Below are 15,212 nucleotides of genomic sequence, written 5' to 3'. Positions count from 1 at the left end.
TTTGGTCATGTTGTAAGAAGGGACCATTCCCTGGAGAAGGATGTCATGCTTGGTAAGGTGGAGGGTCGACGAAAGAGAGGGAGGCCTTCAACGAGATGGATTGACACGGTGGCTGCGATGATGGGCTCAAGTATAGTGGGGATTGTGGGGCTGGTGCGGGATCAGGCAGTGTTTCATTCTGCTGGGCATGGGGTCGCTATGAGTCGGAATGACTTGACGGCACTTAACAACAACAACAAAGAAAGGTGATCCCATAGAATGTGGAAATTATTGAACAATATCATTAATATTGCACACAAGTAAAATATCACTGAAGATAATTCAAAAACAGTTGCAGCAGTGTATTGACAGAGAACTTCCAGAAATGCAAGCTGGATTCAGAAGAGGATGTGGAACAGGGGATATCATTGCTGATGTCAGATGGATCTTGACTGAAAGCAAAGAATACCAGAAAGATGTTTACTTGTGGTTTATTGACTCTGCAAATGCTCTTGAATATGTGGATCATAACAAATCATAGATAACATTGAGAAGCATGGGAATTCCAGAACACTTGATTGTACTCATGCTCAACTCACTGACATAGAGTTGGATCCAACTCATAGAGATGCCTCCTTGGGTTTCTGAGGCAGTATCATTACAGAAGCAGATTGCCTAACCTTCTTTTCAAGGAGTGTACTCATGAGGAATCTGTACATAGAACAGGAGGCTGTCATTAGAACAAAACAAGGGTTTAAAATCAGGAAGGGAGTGTGTCAGGGTTGTATCCTTTCACCATACTTATTCAATGTGTATACTGAGCAAATAATCCAAGAAGCTGTACTATATGAAGAAGAACATGTTCTCAGGATTGGAGGAAGACTCATTAACAAGCTGCGCTATACAGATGACACAACTTTGCCTCCTGAAAGTGAGGATGGTTTGAAGCACTTACTGTTGATGATTGAAGACTACAGTCTGCAGTATGGATTACACCCCAATACAAAGAAAACAAAAATCCTCACAACTGGACCAATAAGCAGGATCATGATAAATGAAGAAAAGACTGAAATTGTCAAAGACTTCATATTACTTGGTTCTACAATCAAAACCAATGGAAGCAGCAGTCAAGATATCAGACGATGTATAGCATTGGGCAAATCTGCTGCAAAAGACCTCTTTCAAGTGTTATAGAGTGAAAATATCTCCTTAGAGACTAAGATGTGCCTGACACAAGCCTTGGTATTTTCAATCACCTCATACGCATGTGAGAGCTGGAGAATGAATAAGAAAGACTGAAGAAGAGTTGATTCCTTTGAGTTGTGGTGTTGGTGAAGAATGCGGAAAGTACCATGGACTGTTAAAAGAACTAGCAAATCTGTCCTGGAAGAAGTGCACCCAGAATGCTCCTTGGAAGTGAGAATGGCCAAACTTTGTCTCACCTACTTTGGTCATGTTGTAGAAAGGCACCATTCCCTGGAGAAGGATATCATGCTTGGTAAAGTGGAGGGTCAATGAAAAGGGGGAAGGCCCTCAACAAGATGGACTGACACAGTGGCTAAAGCAATGGGTTCAGGTATACCAAGGATCGTGGGGCTGGTACAGGACCAGGCAGTGTTGCATTCTGCTGTACATAAGGTCACTACAAGTCAAAGATACCTCAATGACACCTAAAAACAACAACAATAAGGAGAAGCTGAGAGGAACTGAGAACCAGACATATTTAGACAATAGAAAGGAAACACTAGAATATCTCTATGCAGTGTTGATTGGCTAGATAACAAGTCATTAATTCACAGAACAAACATTTATTATTGTCTTAAAATGATCCAGTTGCTGACCTAGGTGAAAGGGAAAGAGTAATGAACAAATTTGATCTCTCTCAGCATAAAGCATAGTAACATTTTGCAGTTAGTATGTACAAGACCCATAAATGGAAGAACTGAATTTTCAGATATAGGTGTGTAGGGAGCTCTGGTAGCATAGTGGCTAAGGCACTTGACTGCTAACCAGAAGGCTGGCGGTTCAAACCCAACAGCCACTCCTCGGAAGGAAGATGGGGCAATCTACTTCCATAGTGATACTGCCTTGGAAACCCAGGAGGGGTCTCTATGAATCGGGGCCGACTCGATGGCATATAACAACAACAACAGAGTGAAATTAGCAGATTTTCTATGTGACACTTGTGTACTGACTACATTATAGTTTGGGACAACATGGCATAAAAATGGAAGAGTGGGGAGATAATGTAAAACAATAAAGTCCAAGTATTTTTAAAGGAGTGTTGGGATGTAGTGGTTAAAGCATTTGGCTGATAACCAAAAGGTTGCTGGTTCTTACCCACCAGCTGCTCCCTGGGAGAAAGATGATGTATTCTGCCTCCATAAAGATGTAGTCTTTGGAAACCCCATGGGGGCAGTTCTACTCTGTCCTGTAGGGTCACTATGAGTAAGAATTGACTTAATAGAAATGGATTGCAAGTTTTGGGAAGTATTTTGAAAGTTTGAGTAATATTTGAAGAAGAGGTGATGGCAATATTGTTCAAGCTCCTGAGAATTTGAAATGATAATTGAGAACAATCTATTGAATTTAGAAATTGTGAGGCCACAGTCAATCTTTACTAAGAAGGGCACTGGCATGGGAGCTATGCAACAATGCACAGAACTATAATTAATCACTTTCAGAAAGTTAATATCCCATCCTGGTAAAGTGCTGGGATGCTGCAGCCAGCCAGATTCCCTTAGTTTCAATCTTTTAGCACCTCTGTGCACTAGTAGCTTCTATTGTAAAATGAGGAAAATGACATCTGCTTCATGGAGCTGTTCTGAGGGTTAAAAGAGATGACATATGTACAACAGCAGGAATAGAGCCTGCCACACTTTACTCTTATTTCTGTGCAAGCTCTTATTTTTCCATCCATCCACATATCCATGGATGCTACCTCCAAAACCTCTCTCAGATCTCCCCATCCCTTTCTAGGTACCAGTCTGCTGCCATTGTCCAAGCCACCATCAACTCATTCCTGCGTTATTCCCAAATTCATCTCTTTTCTTCCACTCTCACCTTTTCCCATAGCCAATTCATTCCTTATTCTGTTGACAATGAGGTCTGAAAACATACATAGATTTAGAATTCCAGTTTTGAAATTCATAGAGCCAGAAGTCCTTTAGCAATGGGAATTTGTTGTTGTTGTTGTTGTTGTTGTTGTTATGTGCCGTCGAGTCGGACCCGACTCATAGTGACCCCTCCTTAGGTTTCCAAGGCAGTATCACTACAGAAGTAGATTGCCCCATCTTCCTTCCGAGGAGTAGCTGGTGGGTTTGAACCGCCAGCCTTCTGGTTAGCAGTCAAGTGCCTTAGCCACTATGCTACCAGAGCTCCCAATTGAAATTGGAATTTAGGATTTTAAAAAATTAGTTTTCCCAATTAATTACAAACACCTTCAATGAGATAAAGGTCACTATGCTATAACCATGTACATCAATATTTCTACACCCAAATATATGAATAATCATGTATTGAATAAAGACAACATACAGTATTTCAACTGATTTTCAAATCTGAAAATAGCAAATGAAATAGTGGGATAAATGTAGAATAAGTATTCTAATACATATTTCATAGAGAAATTATTCAGTAATACTTCAAACTTACATATGACTCACATTAAGCTAAATGTTATGCTACATACCCATACTTTCTACTACTGCTTGAGGATGGCAGAGTACTAGGTTCATCAGGGTCATTATTATCTTCCTCATCAAGTTGGGTTGGACTATTCCTTTCTTCAAAGAATGAAATTCATAAAGGATGAAGCAGCACTCACTGGACTGCCATTTTAAAGACTCTTTTCAGCACCATTGTGGTTCTGTGTCACGAGGGTCTCCTTACCTGAGGAAGCTGCAATACTCTCCAGTTCCAGGATGACTGCATTTTCTTCAAGGCTGTTAATTAACTGAGTGCCCTTCTTGCCATGTCATCTTTGGGGAGCTTTCCACCCATGCTCTCGCTGTCACCACTGCCATGCTCCCATCACTCCAGGAATGTGCAACAGGAGCCCCTTTGTCAGTGCTCAGTCTGCTTCTGATGACAGCCTCCTCTGACTTTAATAATTCAAAGTTTCACCCAAGAAACTTTGTTGTTTCAACATCATCCTATGTTGAGGTGTGACACAGTTATCTTCTCATTAGTGACATGGCTACTTTTAATATCTTCATCTGCTAGGTCATTTGCAAAGTCAGCATACTCCAAAGTCTCCCAAATATATGTGAAAGTTGATTTATTAATTATTAGCTTCTTAACAAACACTAGGAATTGACATTTGTCAGAAAGTTTTTCATTCCAAGACATGTGTAAATTTGCAGCAAGCACAGAGTTTAAAAACTGTTTATAGCACTGGACTGCTAACCTAAAGATCAGTGGTTCAAACCCACCAACTGCTCCACAGGAGATATTAGCAATCTGCTTCCATAATGGTTGTTGCTGTGTGTGTTGTCAAGTCGATTCAGACTCATAGGGACCCTAAATGGCAGAGTAGAACTGACCCAAAGGGTTTCCTGGGCTGAATGCTTACAGGAGAAGATCTTCATGTCTTTTCTCCCACCAAGGAGCTAGTAGGTTCCAACCATCAACCTTTCTGATAACAGCTAGTACTTAACTGTTGTACCCCCAGGACTCCTTGCATAAGCATTACAACCTTGGAAACCCTACCGGACAGTTCTACTCTGTCACATAGAGCCACTGTGATTTGGAATTGACTGGATGGCAATGAGTTTCTTCATGGGGCAATAGACTCCTTGGACATAGGTTTAAAAACAGATGTATCATTGGCAGAAATTAAAACCCATAAACTTTGCTTTATACAAAAAGTTTAAGAGGCATTTTTGTGGGTAGTTGTGCAAAGACCATAAAATTTTACAGTTTCTCTCATTTCAGCTTGTCTATAATGAATCTAAGCCATCAGTACAAAGTAATTAATAAGCCAGTCAGAAATCACATCTCTGGTTATCTGTGTTTTCCTTTTAGAAAATTAATGCGCAATTAAAATACTCCTTTCAGACCTTCTGGTGTTTGGTTTTTCTATTAGTTGTCCTCATTTTGTTTTCATTTTGGTGAATATATATAAACAACATATCCACTGATTTAACAATCTGCATGTATATTTCAGGGACACTGATGACTGTTCACTTTGGGGAGAATTTGCAGCTTCGCACACACGTTGTTAAAATTCATCATAGCTTTTTATGGTCCCATTAGACTTAAAGAATGTTTTGTTTGCATGTTTTTAAGAAACCAATTCCAGGACATGACTTTTTTCCAGCAAAACAAAGGTTTCTCTGGACTTAGGTTTTCATCAGATACACTAACTGCAAAACTTTCCATAACATTTTCATCTACTTCACAATTAACATTGATTTTTTTCAACAGAGATTTTCAGATGGTTTTCACCAGTTGTTCTCACCCAGGGACAGTTTAGTTCCTCAGAAGGCACTTGACACAGTCTGGAGAAACTTTTGCTTGTCACAATTGGGGAGATGCTATTGGTATCTAGTCAGCAGAGGCTAGAGATGATGTTAAACATCCTACAATGCAAAGAGAACCCCATACGATGAATTATTCCATTCAAAATGTCAATAGGGTCAAAGTTGTAAACATTGGTTTACACTGTGCTGCTTCTAGAATTATTCATTCACATACCTTGCAATTTACTTTCTCATGGTTTATTTTAGCTTATTTCCCTGCCAAAACACTAGAAAGTTTACCACTTTGTTGTTGCATTTATTCAATCAATGCAAGTTCGAGATCTTAAGTTGTGTTCTGCCTTAGACAATGTTTTTCAATATTTCCTAAATTCTTGGTCATCACCATCTCTACTCACTTTCAACAACTTGCCTTCATATGATGTCATACATGGTGGTGACTGACACAGTATATATCAGTATAAGGCCCCAAATGCCTGCAGACATTGTACATCCTATGCTTTAACAATACCTCATGTCTCTATTTTTATCATTTTAAACTGCAAGGTTATTCTTTAACTTTTTTACATTTTCCCAGTTCACTGTTCAATTAAACTTAAAAGCAGAAACCACAAGAATATGCAGAAGCATGTGGGACGATCAGAGCTCTGAGACGCATCAGACCCCTTACTTCATCAGGCAGATTTGCCAAATGACTTTGGTACCAAATTAAATACATACATATATATGTTTTTGTTTTCTGAGATCTTTGGATCTTGAGATGTAGGTAGAGCTGAGTGGGATCCTGGTTCTAATCTGCTTAAAGCAATAGTTTCTCACTTCCTATTACATGTGGTATAATAAATCAAAATCCTAACATCACTGAGAAGTCCTTGAAAGCACCTGCCTCTACATTATTTCCCCACTCTAATCTTTTCTGCTCCTTTCCCCTCCCTCTCTGTGCTTCTGTGAACTCTTTTGTTCAGGTTTCTTGAAGAAGTTCATCAATTCTTTCAAGCTTTTGCACATTATGACCATGGCCTGAAATGTGCCCCCTTTAAGCCCAAACTCACACTCAAATCCGCTCTTCCTTTAGCTCACATCAACTCCATATATCATGTCACCTGACTTAATTAGCTAGTGCTGCTATGGCAGAAATCCTGCAAGTGGGAGGCTTTAATAAATAGAAATTTGTTTCCTTCCGGTTGGGAGGCTGGAAGTCTGGGTGGCGGCTCTAGGGGAAGGCCTTCTCTCTGTGTCCTCTGTGGAGGAAGGTCCTTGTCTCTTGAGCTTCTGTTCCTCAGGGATCTTCATGTGGCTCCACAGCTATCTCCCCATCTCCGCTTACCCTCTTCCTAGCTTGCTCAGTCTGATCTTTTTATATCTCAGAAAAGATGGATTCAGGACACGTCCTACACTCACACTGAAAACCCATTCCTACATGGGATCATAACCACAGGTGCAGGGATTCAGATGTATAACAAGTGTAGGGAGCAGGAGACACAGCTCAGTCCATAACATCATCTGAAATGTTTCTTTTCAGAGAGGCCTTCCTTCTCAGGCACCCTAAGGAAATCTGCATCATTCCATCATCCTCTGTTACAGAAATCAACTCTTTGTTTTTTGACATTTCTCACAGCTGAATAAATTCTAGTTTGCCTTTTGTCTGTCACTTTCACTGAAACTGAAGCTCACTGAACAGGGCAGAGAAATCTGTTTTCCCTCCTTTGGCTTCCCAGGGGGCAGCACAGGGCTTGCACAAGGTGGGGAGTGAAGGAGTCTCTGCAGCCTGAAGGGGGAAGGAAGTGTCAGAGGAAGAGGGGAAGAACTGTGGGAGAAGAGAGGAGGTAAGTCCAGGAAAAGGTGGTGTAGACGCAGGGATGGGCACATCCTCCTGTGGCTCAAACGTGGAGGTCTCCATGCAAGTGTCTAAGCAAAAGTGGATCGAAAGAACCTCGGAACATGCGGGCGTCCTCCGCCCTGCGCGACCTCAGTCAGGATCACACGGGTGACACACGAACCCACACAGAGCGGGTGGTGGTTGAGTGTTGCGGAAGGAGCCCGGCAGGGGCCTCTAGTGCCCTCCACCTCCCGCCAGGGCGCCCTGACTGGCTCAGTTTGCCCTCAGTTTCTTCCCGAGGGGCTACCCGTGACCGGATCATCGCTGTCCCCACAGCACATTTCCTGAGGCAGAATAAGGCTGAGTGTCATTTCACCAACGGGACGGAGCGGGTGCAGTATGTGGAGAGATACGTCTATAACCGCGAGGAGTACGTGCGCTTCGACAGCGACGTGGGGGTCTACGTGGCGGTGACGAAGCTGGGACCGCTGTCCGCCGAGTACTTGAACAGCCAGAAGGAGCTCTTGGAGAACAGACGGGCCGCGGTGGACACGTACTGCAAACACAACTACGGGGCTATCCAGAGCTTCCTGGTGCAGCGGCGAGGTGAGCGCGGAGGGTAAGGGCGAGGGCGGGGGGGAGGGGAGGAACGGTGTCCGTGCGAGCGAGAGACGGTGTGTGTGTGTGCATGTGTGTGTGTGTGTGAGAGAGAGACAGAGACAGAGAGAGAGAGAGAGAGGAGAGAAAGAGAGATGGGTCCCTGGAGAGACTGGGTGTCTGGGGTGTGGGTGCTGGAGGCTGGCCTTCAGGTTGTCCTTGGGCCACAGTGGTGAGCTGAGTGGGGAGGGAGCTGGGAGCTTCAGGGAAGGGGCCTGAGGTGGAGGAGACTCTGACTGGGGTGGGGGGTCCTCAGAGATCTGGGGGGAATTTCGGGTGCATGTGGTTGGGTGAAAGTTTAGGGGAGTACAGAGGAGGAAGGTAAACATTTGGAATAAGGTGAGGTTAGTTACAGACTGTCCTTACCCAGGCCCTTCTGACTCCTGAAATCCCTGAAAGAAAAAGTATGTGGAGTTTGTTTCTTTGCAAAACCATTTCATTGAGGAGAAATTACTACAGTAATTTGTTTATGTATTTTGGGAGTGCAGGTGAAGGAAATTCTGAGGCACCCCTGACCTTTCTGAAGATTCTTTTAAATATGAATTCCCTGCTATTACATATATATATATATATATATATATATATGCATAGTTCAAATAATTATGAAACTAGCTATTTTGAAGTATAATATTTTATTAACATACTAATGTTACTATTTTTATAATAATCTGGTAGTAGTTTACTAGTTACATATTAGTGCTGTGTAGAATTGTAACACAATTTACCACATAGTCTCCTGTGTTAGGTCCTCTTATTAATATTTTCAATTACTCAGTTGAAATTTTCTCTTTTTATTTAAAATTCATATTTTTAGATTCTCAAGCTCTTAAACATTTTTTTGTGAAATTACTATGAGAAAAATTAACTATTGACTATTATGACTATTATCTCTAGGGTTGTAGGATTGTTTTTGTTTTGTTTTTTTCTTCCCCCGGAGAAATAGGTTCTCTACAAAGCAAGACCATTAACATGTTGCTACCATTTGATTGAACATTTTCTTCAGTTTGTATTTTATAACTTGACTGCATTTTTTATGTTAAGAATTTAAATACTTTTATTAAATAAGATACATTGCAAAATTGTTAGCAATGATTTACCATCAATCTAAAGTCTACCTTTGTGTGTGTGTGTGTGTGTGTGTGTGTGTGTGGTGTGAAAATATTCCCTCTGAAGTTTCTCCTTCTTCTTCTTTTTTTTAATTTGTATTTCCAAAAGGTCTGCTAGTGTCCGGGATTGTCTAAAGCATTAAGCATATATTAGTGAGCCCCAGACCCTACCTGAACTTTAAATATCAGTGTTGAAAGAGACAGTTGTAAAAGGGTAACAATTTCATTGTTAGATACATTTGTTTGGAAAAAGGAGAGGGATTGATTAGGTGAGTAACTATGAAAACTTTTTTTGAATGAATGACTTTGTTACCTTCTCCCTCCTTCAGATTCCCATGTTCCTTGGGACTCAGCTCACAGAGTTAGACAATCCCCGGCCCATTCCTGTGGCTTTAAAGTTGTGAGTGAATGAAGATAGTGATTATAGTGGTGACTTCATCCTCTTATTGCCCATCTATCCCACTGCTGTTCTCCAATCTATCCATGCTACTTTGAGTCACATTTTCTCTCAGAGCAAACAAGGATAACTCAAATTTACTGCCATTGAGTCGAATCCTACTCATAGAGACCCCTCCTTGGGTTTCTGATGCAGTTTCACTATGGAAGTAGAGTGCCCAAACTTTCCTCTGAGGAGTGGCTGGTGGGTTTGAACCACCAGCCTTCTGGTTAGCAGTCAAATGCCATAGGTGCTATGCCACCGGAGCTCCTTACCTAATATATATTGAAGGCTAAGTTCCAGTCACTGTTTGACATATTTTAATTGCATCAAGTCTCACACAACTTTAAAAAGTATGTTACTAATGTTACTCCTCTTTATAAGTGAGAAAGCTGAGGCATGGGGGAATTTTTTTAAAACTCTTCCAGGTCCATCAGTCAGAGGCTGAGCCTGGATTTGAACCCAGCCACCTTGGCACTAAAAATCATGCCTTTAATTAAACACTACATGCCTTGCAAAGACTTGTAAACACTTTATTTGTAAGTTGTTCCAATTATTGAAAAACCCACGGTTTTACTCATGGGTCTCAAATCGAATGGGTCCATACTTTAAAGATTAAACTCGAGGCTCATGACATACTGACTCCTTTGGTCACATGGCCAGCCTTGAGGAAGGGCTGCACAAACCTTGAGCCTGGGTTTGAAAGAGACACAGAGAGGCAGCCAAACAAAGTTCCTCTATGTTCCTCACTTATTCTCTCTGCCTTTTCTCTCCTAGTGGAGCCTGTGGTGATTGTGTATCCTGCAAAGACTCAGCCCCTGCAGCACCACAACCTCCTGGTCTGCTCTGTGAATGGTTTCTATCCAGGCCCCATTGAAGTCAGATGGCTCCGGAATGGGCAGGAAGAGGAGGCTGGGGTTGTCTCCACAGGCCTGATACAGAATGGAGACTGGACCTTCCAGATCTTGGTGATGCTTGAAGCCATTCCTCAGAGGGGAGACGTTTACTCCTGCCAAGTGGAGCACCCAAGCCTGAAGAGCCCTGTCACAGTGGAATGGAGTGAGAAGCTGCCTGCCCTCATAAATTCCTCACTCACCAAGAAGGGGGACTTTGCTTATCCCTGAGCGTCAGGTTCTTCTTCCCACACTGTATTTTCATTTGCTCCTTGCTCTCCTCTCCTTCGGCACAGATCACTGAAGGTAGCTCTGTGATTGCTTCCACAAATACCTATGCCCCTGGGGAGGAAATTATGGCTGGCAGGCAGAAAAGAGGTTGTCTCTATTTTGAATCTTCTCATGATACCACAGGGCATGTTCACCCTCTGGGCCCTGGGTACTGTTCCCCTGCCTGTGGGGCTGGGCTTCTACTTGTGGTGCTGTTGCTCTGAGTTGTACCCATGTCCACTGTGATCTGAGAAGAGGAGCATCCTCTGCAATGTAGGGCCCTTCCTGCCACTCCAGACACGCTGCTTCACCTCAGAGTCCCAGCCTCTCACCCATCAGATGTGCTGGTCAAACCTTATGTCAGGGGTGTGATATTTAAGGAATTCAATGTCTGAACCCCCTATCTACTCAATGTGAGTTTTAAAACATTTTTCCCCCTGAAGTGGCCAATCATTCTGTTTTGCAGAGCAGGCTTCATCCCTTAGTCATAAAGCTCTGAATCTCAGGGTCTCAATTAGATAAGTTGAATTTGGGGTAAAAATCACTAAACCTGGCTTCTTTCCTTAGGAACACAATCTAACTCTGCACAGATCAAGATGCTGAGTGGAATCGGGGCCTTTGTTCTGGGTCTGCTCTTCCTTGGGGTGGGGCTGTTCATCTACATCAGGAATCAGAAAGGTAAGGAACCTGTTGGTAGTTGACATTCCCCACGGACTTCTTTTGGGGAAGAAATATGACTTTATTCAAGGTAGTTTTCCTTATAGTGGTGACTCTGTATAAGCTTTTGTTTTCCAGTCAATCCCAAATTTCAGGATATCCAGAAATAAAGAGCCCATGCCTTTTTTGTCAAAGCACATGGATTATAACCAGTGACAATTAAAAGAAAGCCTCCTCTGCCTGCAGGTCTGGATCAAGATCCTGGGGCAAATGAAAGAGAACCCACTAAGGCTGATCAATTATGCTGAATTTTTGTGGCAGAAGATTCATAGATTGCAGGCTCTCAGACCCTGCTCCCTTCTCTGTCATTGTGTGATATGGGTTGCAGTATTAGAGAAATCGCAGGTGGGAAATCTAGAACTGAGGACCTGATAGAGACAGATTTGCCTCTGTATCTTATAACCATATCTTCTTCTCTTTCTCCCAGGCCACTCTGGACTTCAGCCAACAGGTAATGTCCATTAATGCTCTTTTAGAATTAGGTTTGATTCTTCTAGAGCTGATAGGAGAGATGAAAGACAGGAGATAGAAATACCAAGAAAAACTTTGGGTTCAGACTTCTGATCAGAAAATTTGTCCTAAAGATTCTTCTCTCTGCTTAGAAGCCCTGTGCAGTAGAGCAGCATTGGGTCATGGAGGCTTAGGGCATTTCTTTTCCTTTTTCTGATTGGGTTGCTGTAAGATGAGTCCCTGACAGAGGGGGAAGAAGTTGTTAACCCTCTTCTTTCTTTCTCAGGACTCCTGAGCTGAAGTGAAGGTGGTAACACTCAACAAAGAACCTTCAGTTCCAGCTACTTCGCAGAGTGGGAAGATTTCGTGCTTTGCTCTTACTCTTCAACAAAGAGTGCTTCTTCAGGATGAGGCTCAGTCCTGGTTCAGTGATCCTACAGAAAATGTCCTCCTTGGTGGATTCCCTCAGCCCCTGGCATTGGGCTAAAACTCCCAATATCGCTTCCACCCTTACTCCTTCCCATGAATCTGAACTCAGCTTCTCCTCACATTGCTTATATAGAAAATTTCTCAAATAAATATGGAATGAAAATTATCTCTTTCCTACAGCTTCAAGAAAAGGAAGTCAAAATAAAAGAGAAAAGGAGGGTTACATTACAGCACAATCATTGTTTTTACTTATCAGATATGGATCTGGAAGATTCTCTTCCTCCCTTGCCTGCTTTTTCTTGTCTTTTCTGTTAGGAATGTTTAACCGAGCCAGGAGAAAGCACCTTAATACACTCAAATCATGGTGGTCTCCTACACCTTTGCATCATCAAGGACAAATAGACAGCACCAAGGGCCAGGGATGGGCAGCAACAAACATGAGAAACAGTGGTGTTTGGAATTCTTAGGTCATCAGTATCAGGAATAATCTTCATGAAGTCCTCTGTATTCCTGCTGGGCAGCATCTACACATGCTTTGAGTCTGTCACGTATGTGAACATACTGAGGTACGAGATGCCAGCCAGAAATCCAATTATGTGAAAAAAGCCAAATGTCTAAGAATATTGTTTGCTTGATTTTTAGAACTTAACATGCTTATCTGTGATTTTATGAAGAAAATTTTTCAAGAAAATTATTCAGGGAAATTTTTTTTTGAAAAAGAAGCATAATGAGGAGTGACCAACTCTATAATATGCTCAAACATATTATACATCTATTTCAGGAAACAGGTTTTTGGTATTGATTCATTGTTGATTAAATGCACCAGTGAAACAGAGTCTAGAATTAGATGTCAAAACACTTGAGGTTTACTCTAAGATGAATAGAGAGTTTCTAGTTGTCAATAAGGGCTATCTTAAATTCATTGTTTTCAACAAAATATAAAGAAATACAATAAAAATTTAAAAGATATATATTAATATTATTATTAATTTTATCATTTTTATATCTAAGTTTATTAATTTAAAAACAAAATACCTTTTCAAACCCTAATGCATTGCTGGTGGAAACATAAGATGTTAAACTACTTTGGAAAACAGTTTGACAATTTCTTAAAAACTTAAACCTACATCTGTCATGTAGTTGTTAGGTGATATCAAGTGGCTACCTACTCAAAATGTTGCCTGGTTCTGTACCATCCTCACAGTTTTGCAGGCACTGTGTCAATCCACCTTGTTTAGGGTCTTCTCTTCTTTTTGCAGACCCTTCACTTTACTGAGCATAATGTTCTTCTCCAGGAGCAGATCCTTCCTCATAACATGTCCAAAGTACAAGAGACAAAGTCTTTCTATCTTCATTTCTAAGGAGCAGTCTGGCTGTACATCTTCCAAGACAGATTTGTTTGTTGTTCTGGTAGTCTATGGTTTATTCAATATTCTTTGCCAAGACCATAATTCACACAACAACCACAAAGAATATATAATTCAAATACATCAATTTTCCTTCGGTCTTCCTTATTCATTTTCTACCTTTCACATGCGCGTGAGGTGACTGATGCTACCATGGCTTCGTCAGGTGCACCTTAATCATCAAAGTGACATTTTTGATTTTTAACACTTTAAAGAGGTCATTTGCTGTGGATTTTCTCAATGGAATATGTCGTTTGAATTCTTCACTGCTGCTTCCATGGGTGTTGATTGTGGACCCAAGTAAAATGAATCCTTAACCATTTCAGTACTCTGTCTGATTATCATGATGTTGTCATATGACTCAACAATTCCAGTCTTTGGTATTTACCCAAGGGAAGTGAGACCATGTCTTCACAAAGATAGATGTGTGAATGTTGATAAAAGCATTAATCATAATATCCTAAAACTGGAAACAATCAAATATCCATGAACTAGTGAATGTATAAAGAAACTGTGGTATATCCAGGCAATGGAATACTGTTCAACAATAAAAAGAAAAAATGCTGATACCTGCCACAAAATGGATGAATTTCAAAAATATGTAACTAAGTGAAAAAATCCAGACACAAAAAACTGTTCATCATGATTCTGTTTAGATGAAATGTTTAGAAAAAACAACTATATAGACAGTGAAAGCAGATCAGTGGATGGCTAACGTTTGGGGTGGTCATGTGATTTAACTACAAAGAGGAAACCCTTTGGCCTGATGAAAATGCTCTAAATCTGGGTTGTGGTGATAGTGGCACAAATCTATACATTTACTAAAATCATTCCAGTTTACATGTACAATATGTGAATTTTGTAGTACACAAATTACATCTCAATCAACCTATTAAATAATCTTTAAAGAAAAAAAATTGTTCTAATCAAGACAAAAGAAATCAAGAAGAGATTAAGAAACACTAGATTTGAATAAAATTTTTAAATTTCTTTGCATGGAGGAAATGACACAAATAAGTTCACAGAAAAATTTGTAACAGACAAGGCATATATTAGACTAAATTTCTTATTATATAAAATTGTCAACAAGTCAATAAATAGATGAACAAGAATTCAGCAGAAAATTGGGCAAAGCATCATAACTATTTATGAAAGAGTATAAGCCAGTGGGTAATAAAATATATACTCAAACTCACTAATAATCAGAAAAATGAATACTCAAATATCAATGTGTTAAGATATTTCTCCCCCTAACGTGGCAGATACAATAGTTTTTTTTGTTTTGTTTTGTGTTCTTTTGTTTTAAATCAAGGATTTATAAGACTCTTTGAGAACTAGATCTCTCATATACTGTTCTCAGGATCATAAATTGGTGACAGCTTGTTGGTATCCAAGTGCAAAATGCAAATGTAATGTGAGTGGTGACAACAACAATAAAAATCCACTTTTGATATCTACCCCAAAATATCAGCCATATATGACCACAATAAGAGGAAAATTGAACATTTGTTGCACCAGGCTTTGGAATATTGAGAATATTTTAAATTTTGAAAGAAAAGACTGAGATATT

General features: G+C 40.6%; 1 protein-coding gene across 1 annotated transcript in view; it reads left to right on the top strand.

The window, feature by feature from the left end:
* The window catches only part of LOC103195747 (DLA class II histocompatibility antigen, DR-1 beta chain-like), a 31,632-nt gene extending 19,810 nt beyond the window's left edge, over positions 1-11,822 (top strand). The window contains exons 3-6 of the mRNA XM_007939379.2: positions 7,615-7,884; positions 10,255-10,536; positions 11,208-11,318; positions 11,785-11,822. Of these exons, the coding sequence (XP_007937570.2) occupies positions 7,615-7,884; positions 10,255-10,536; positions 11,208-11,318; positions 11,785-11,822 (701 nt within the window). The remainder of the gene's footprint in view (positions 1-7,614; positions 7,885-10,254; positions 10,537-11,207; positions 11,319-11,784) is intronic.
* Positions 11,823-15,212: the final 3,390 nt, after the last annotated feature.

This window comes from Orycteropus afer, unplaced genomic scaffold, assembly GCF_000298275.1.
Source record: "Orycteropus afer afer isolate SDZICR_OR568_19922 unplaced genomic scaffold, OryAfe1.0 scaffold00059, whole genome shotgun sequence".
NCBI lineage: Eukaryota > Metazoa > Chordata > Mammalia > Tubulidentata > Orycteropodidae > Orycteropus > Orycteropus afer.
The sequence above is the reverse complement of the archived record's forward strand: the minus strand, read 5'-3'. Positions and strand labels throughout refer to the sequence as shown.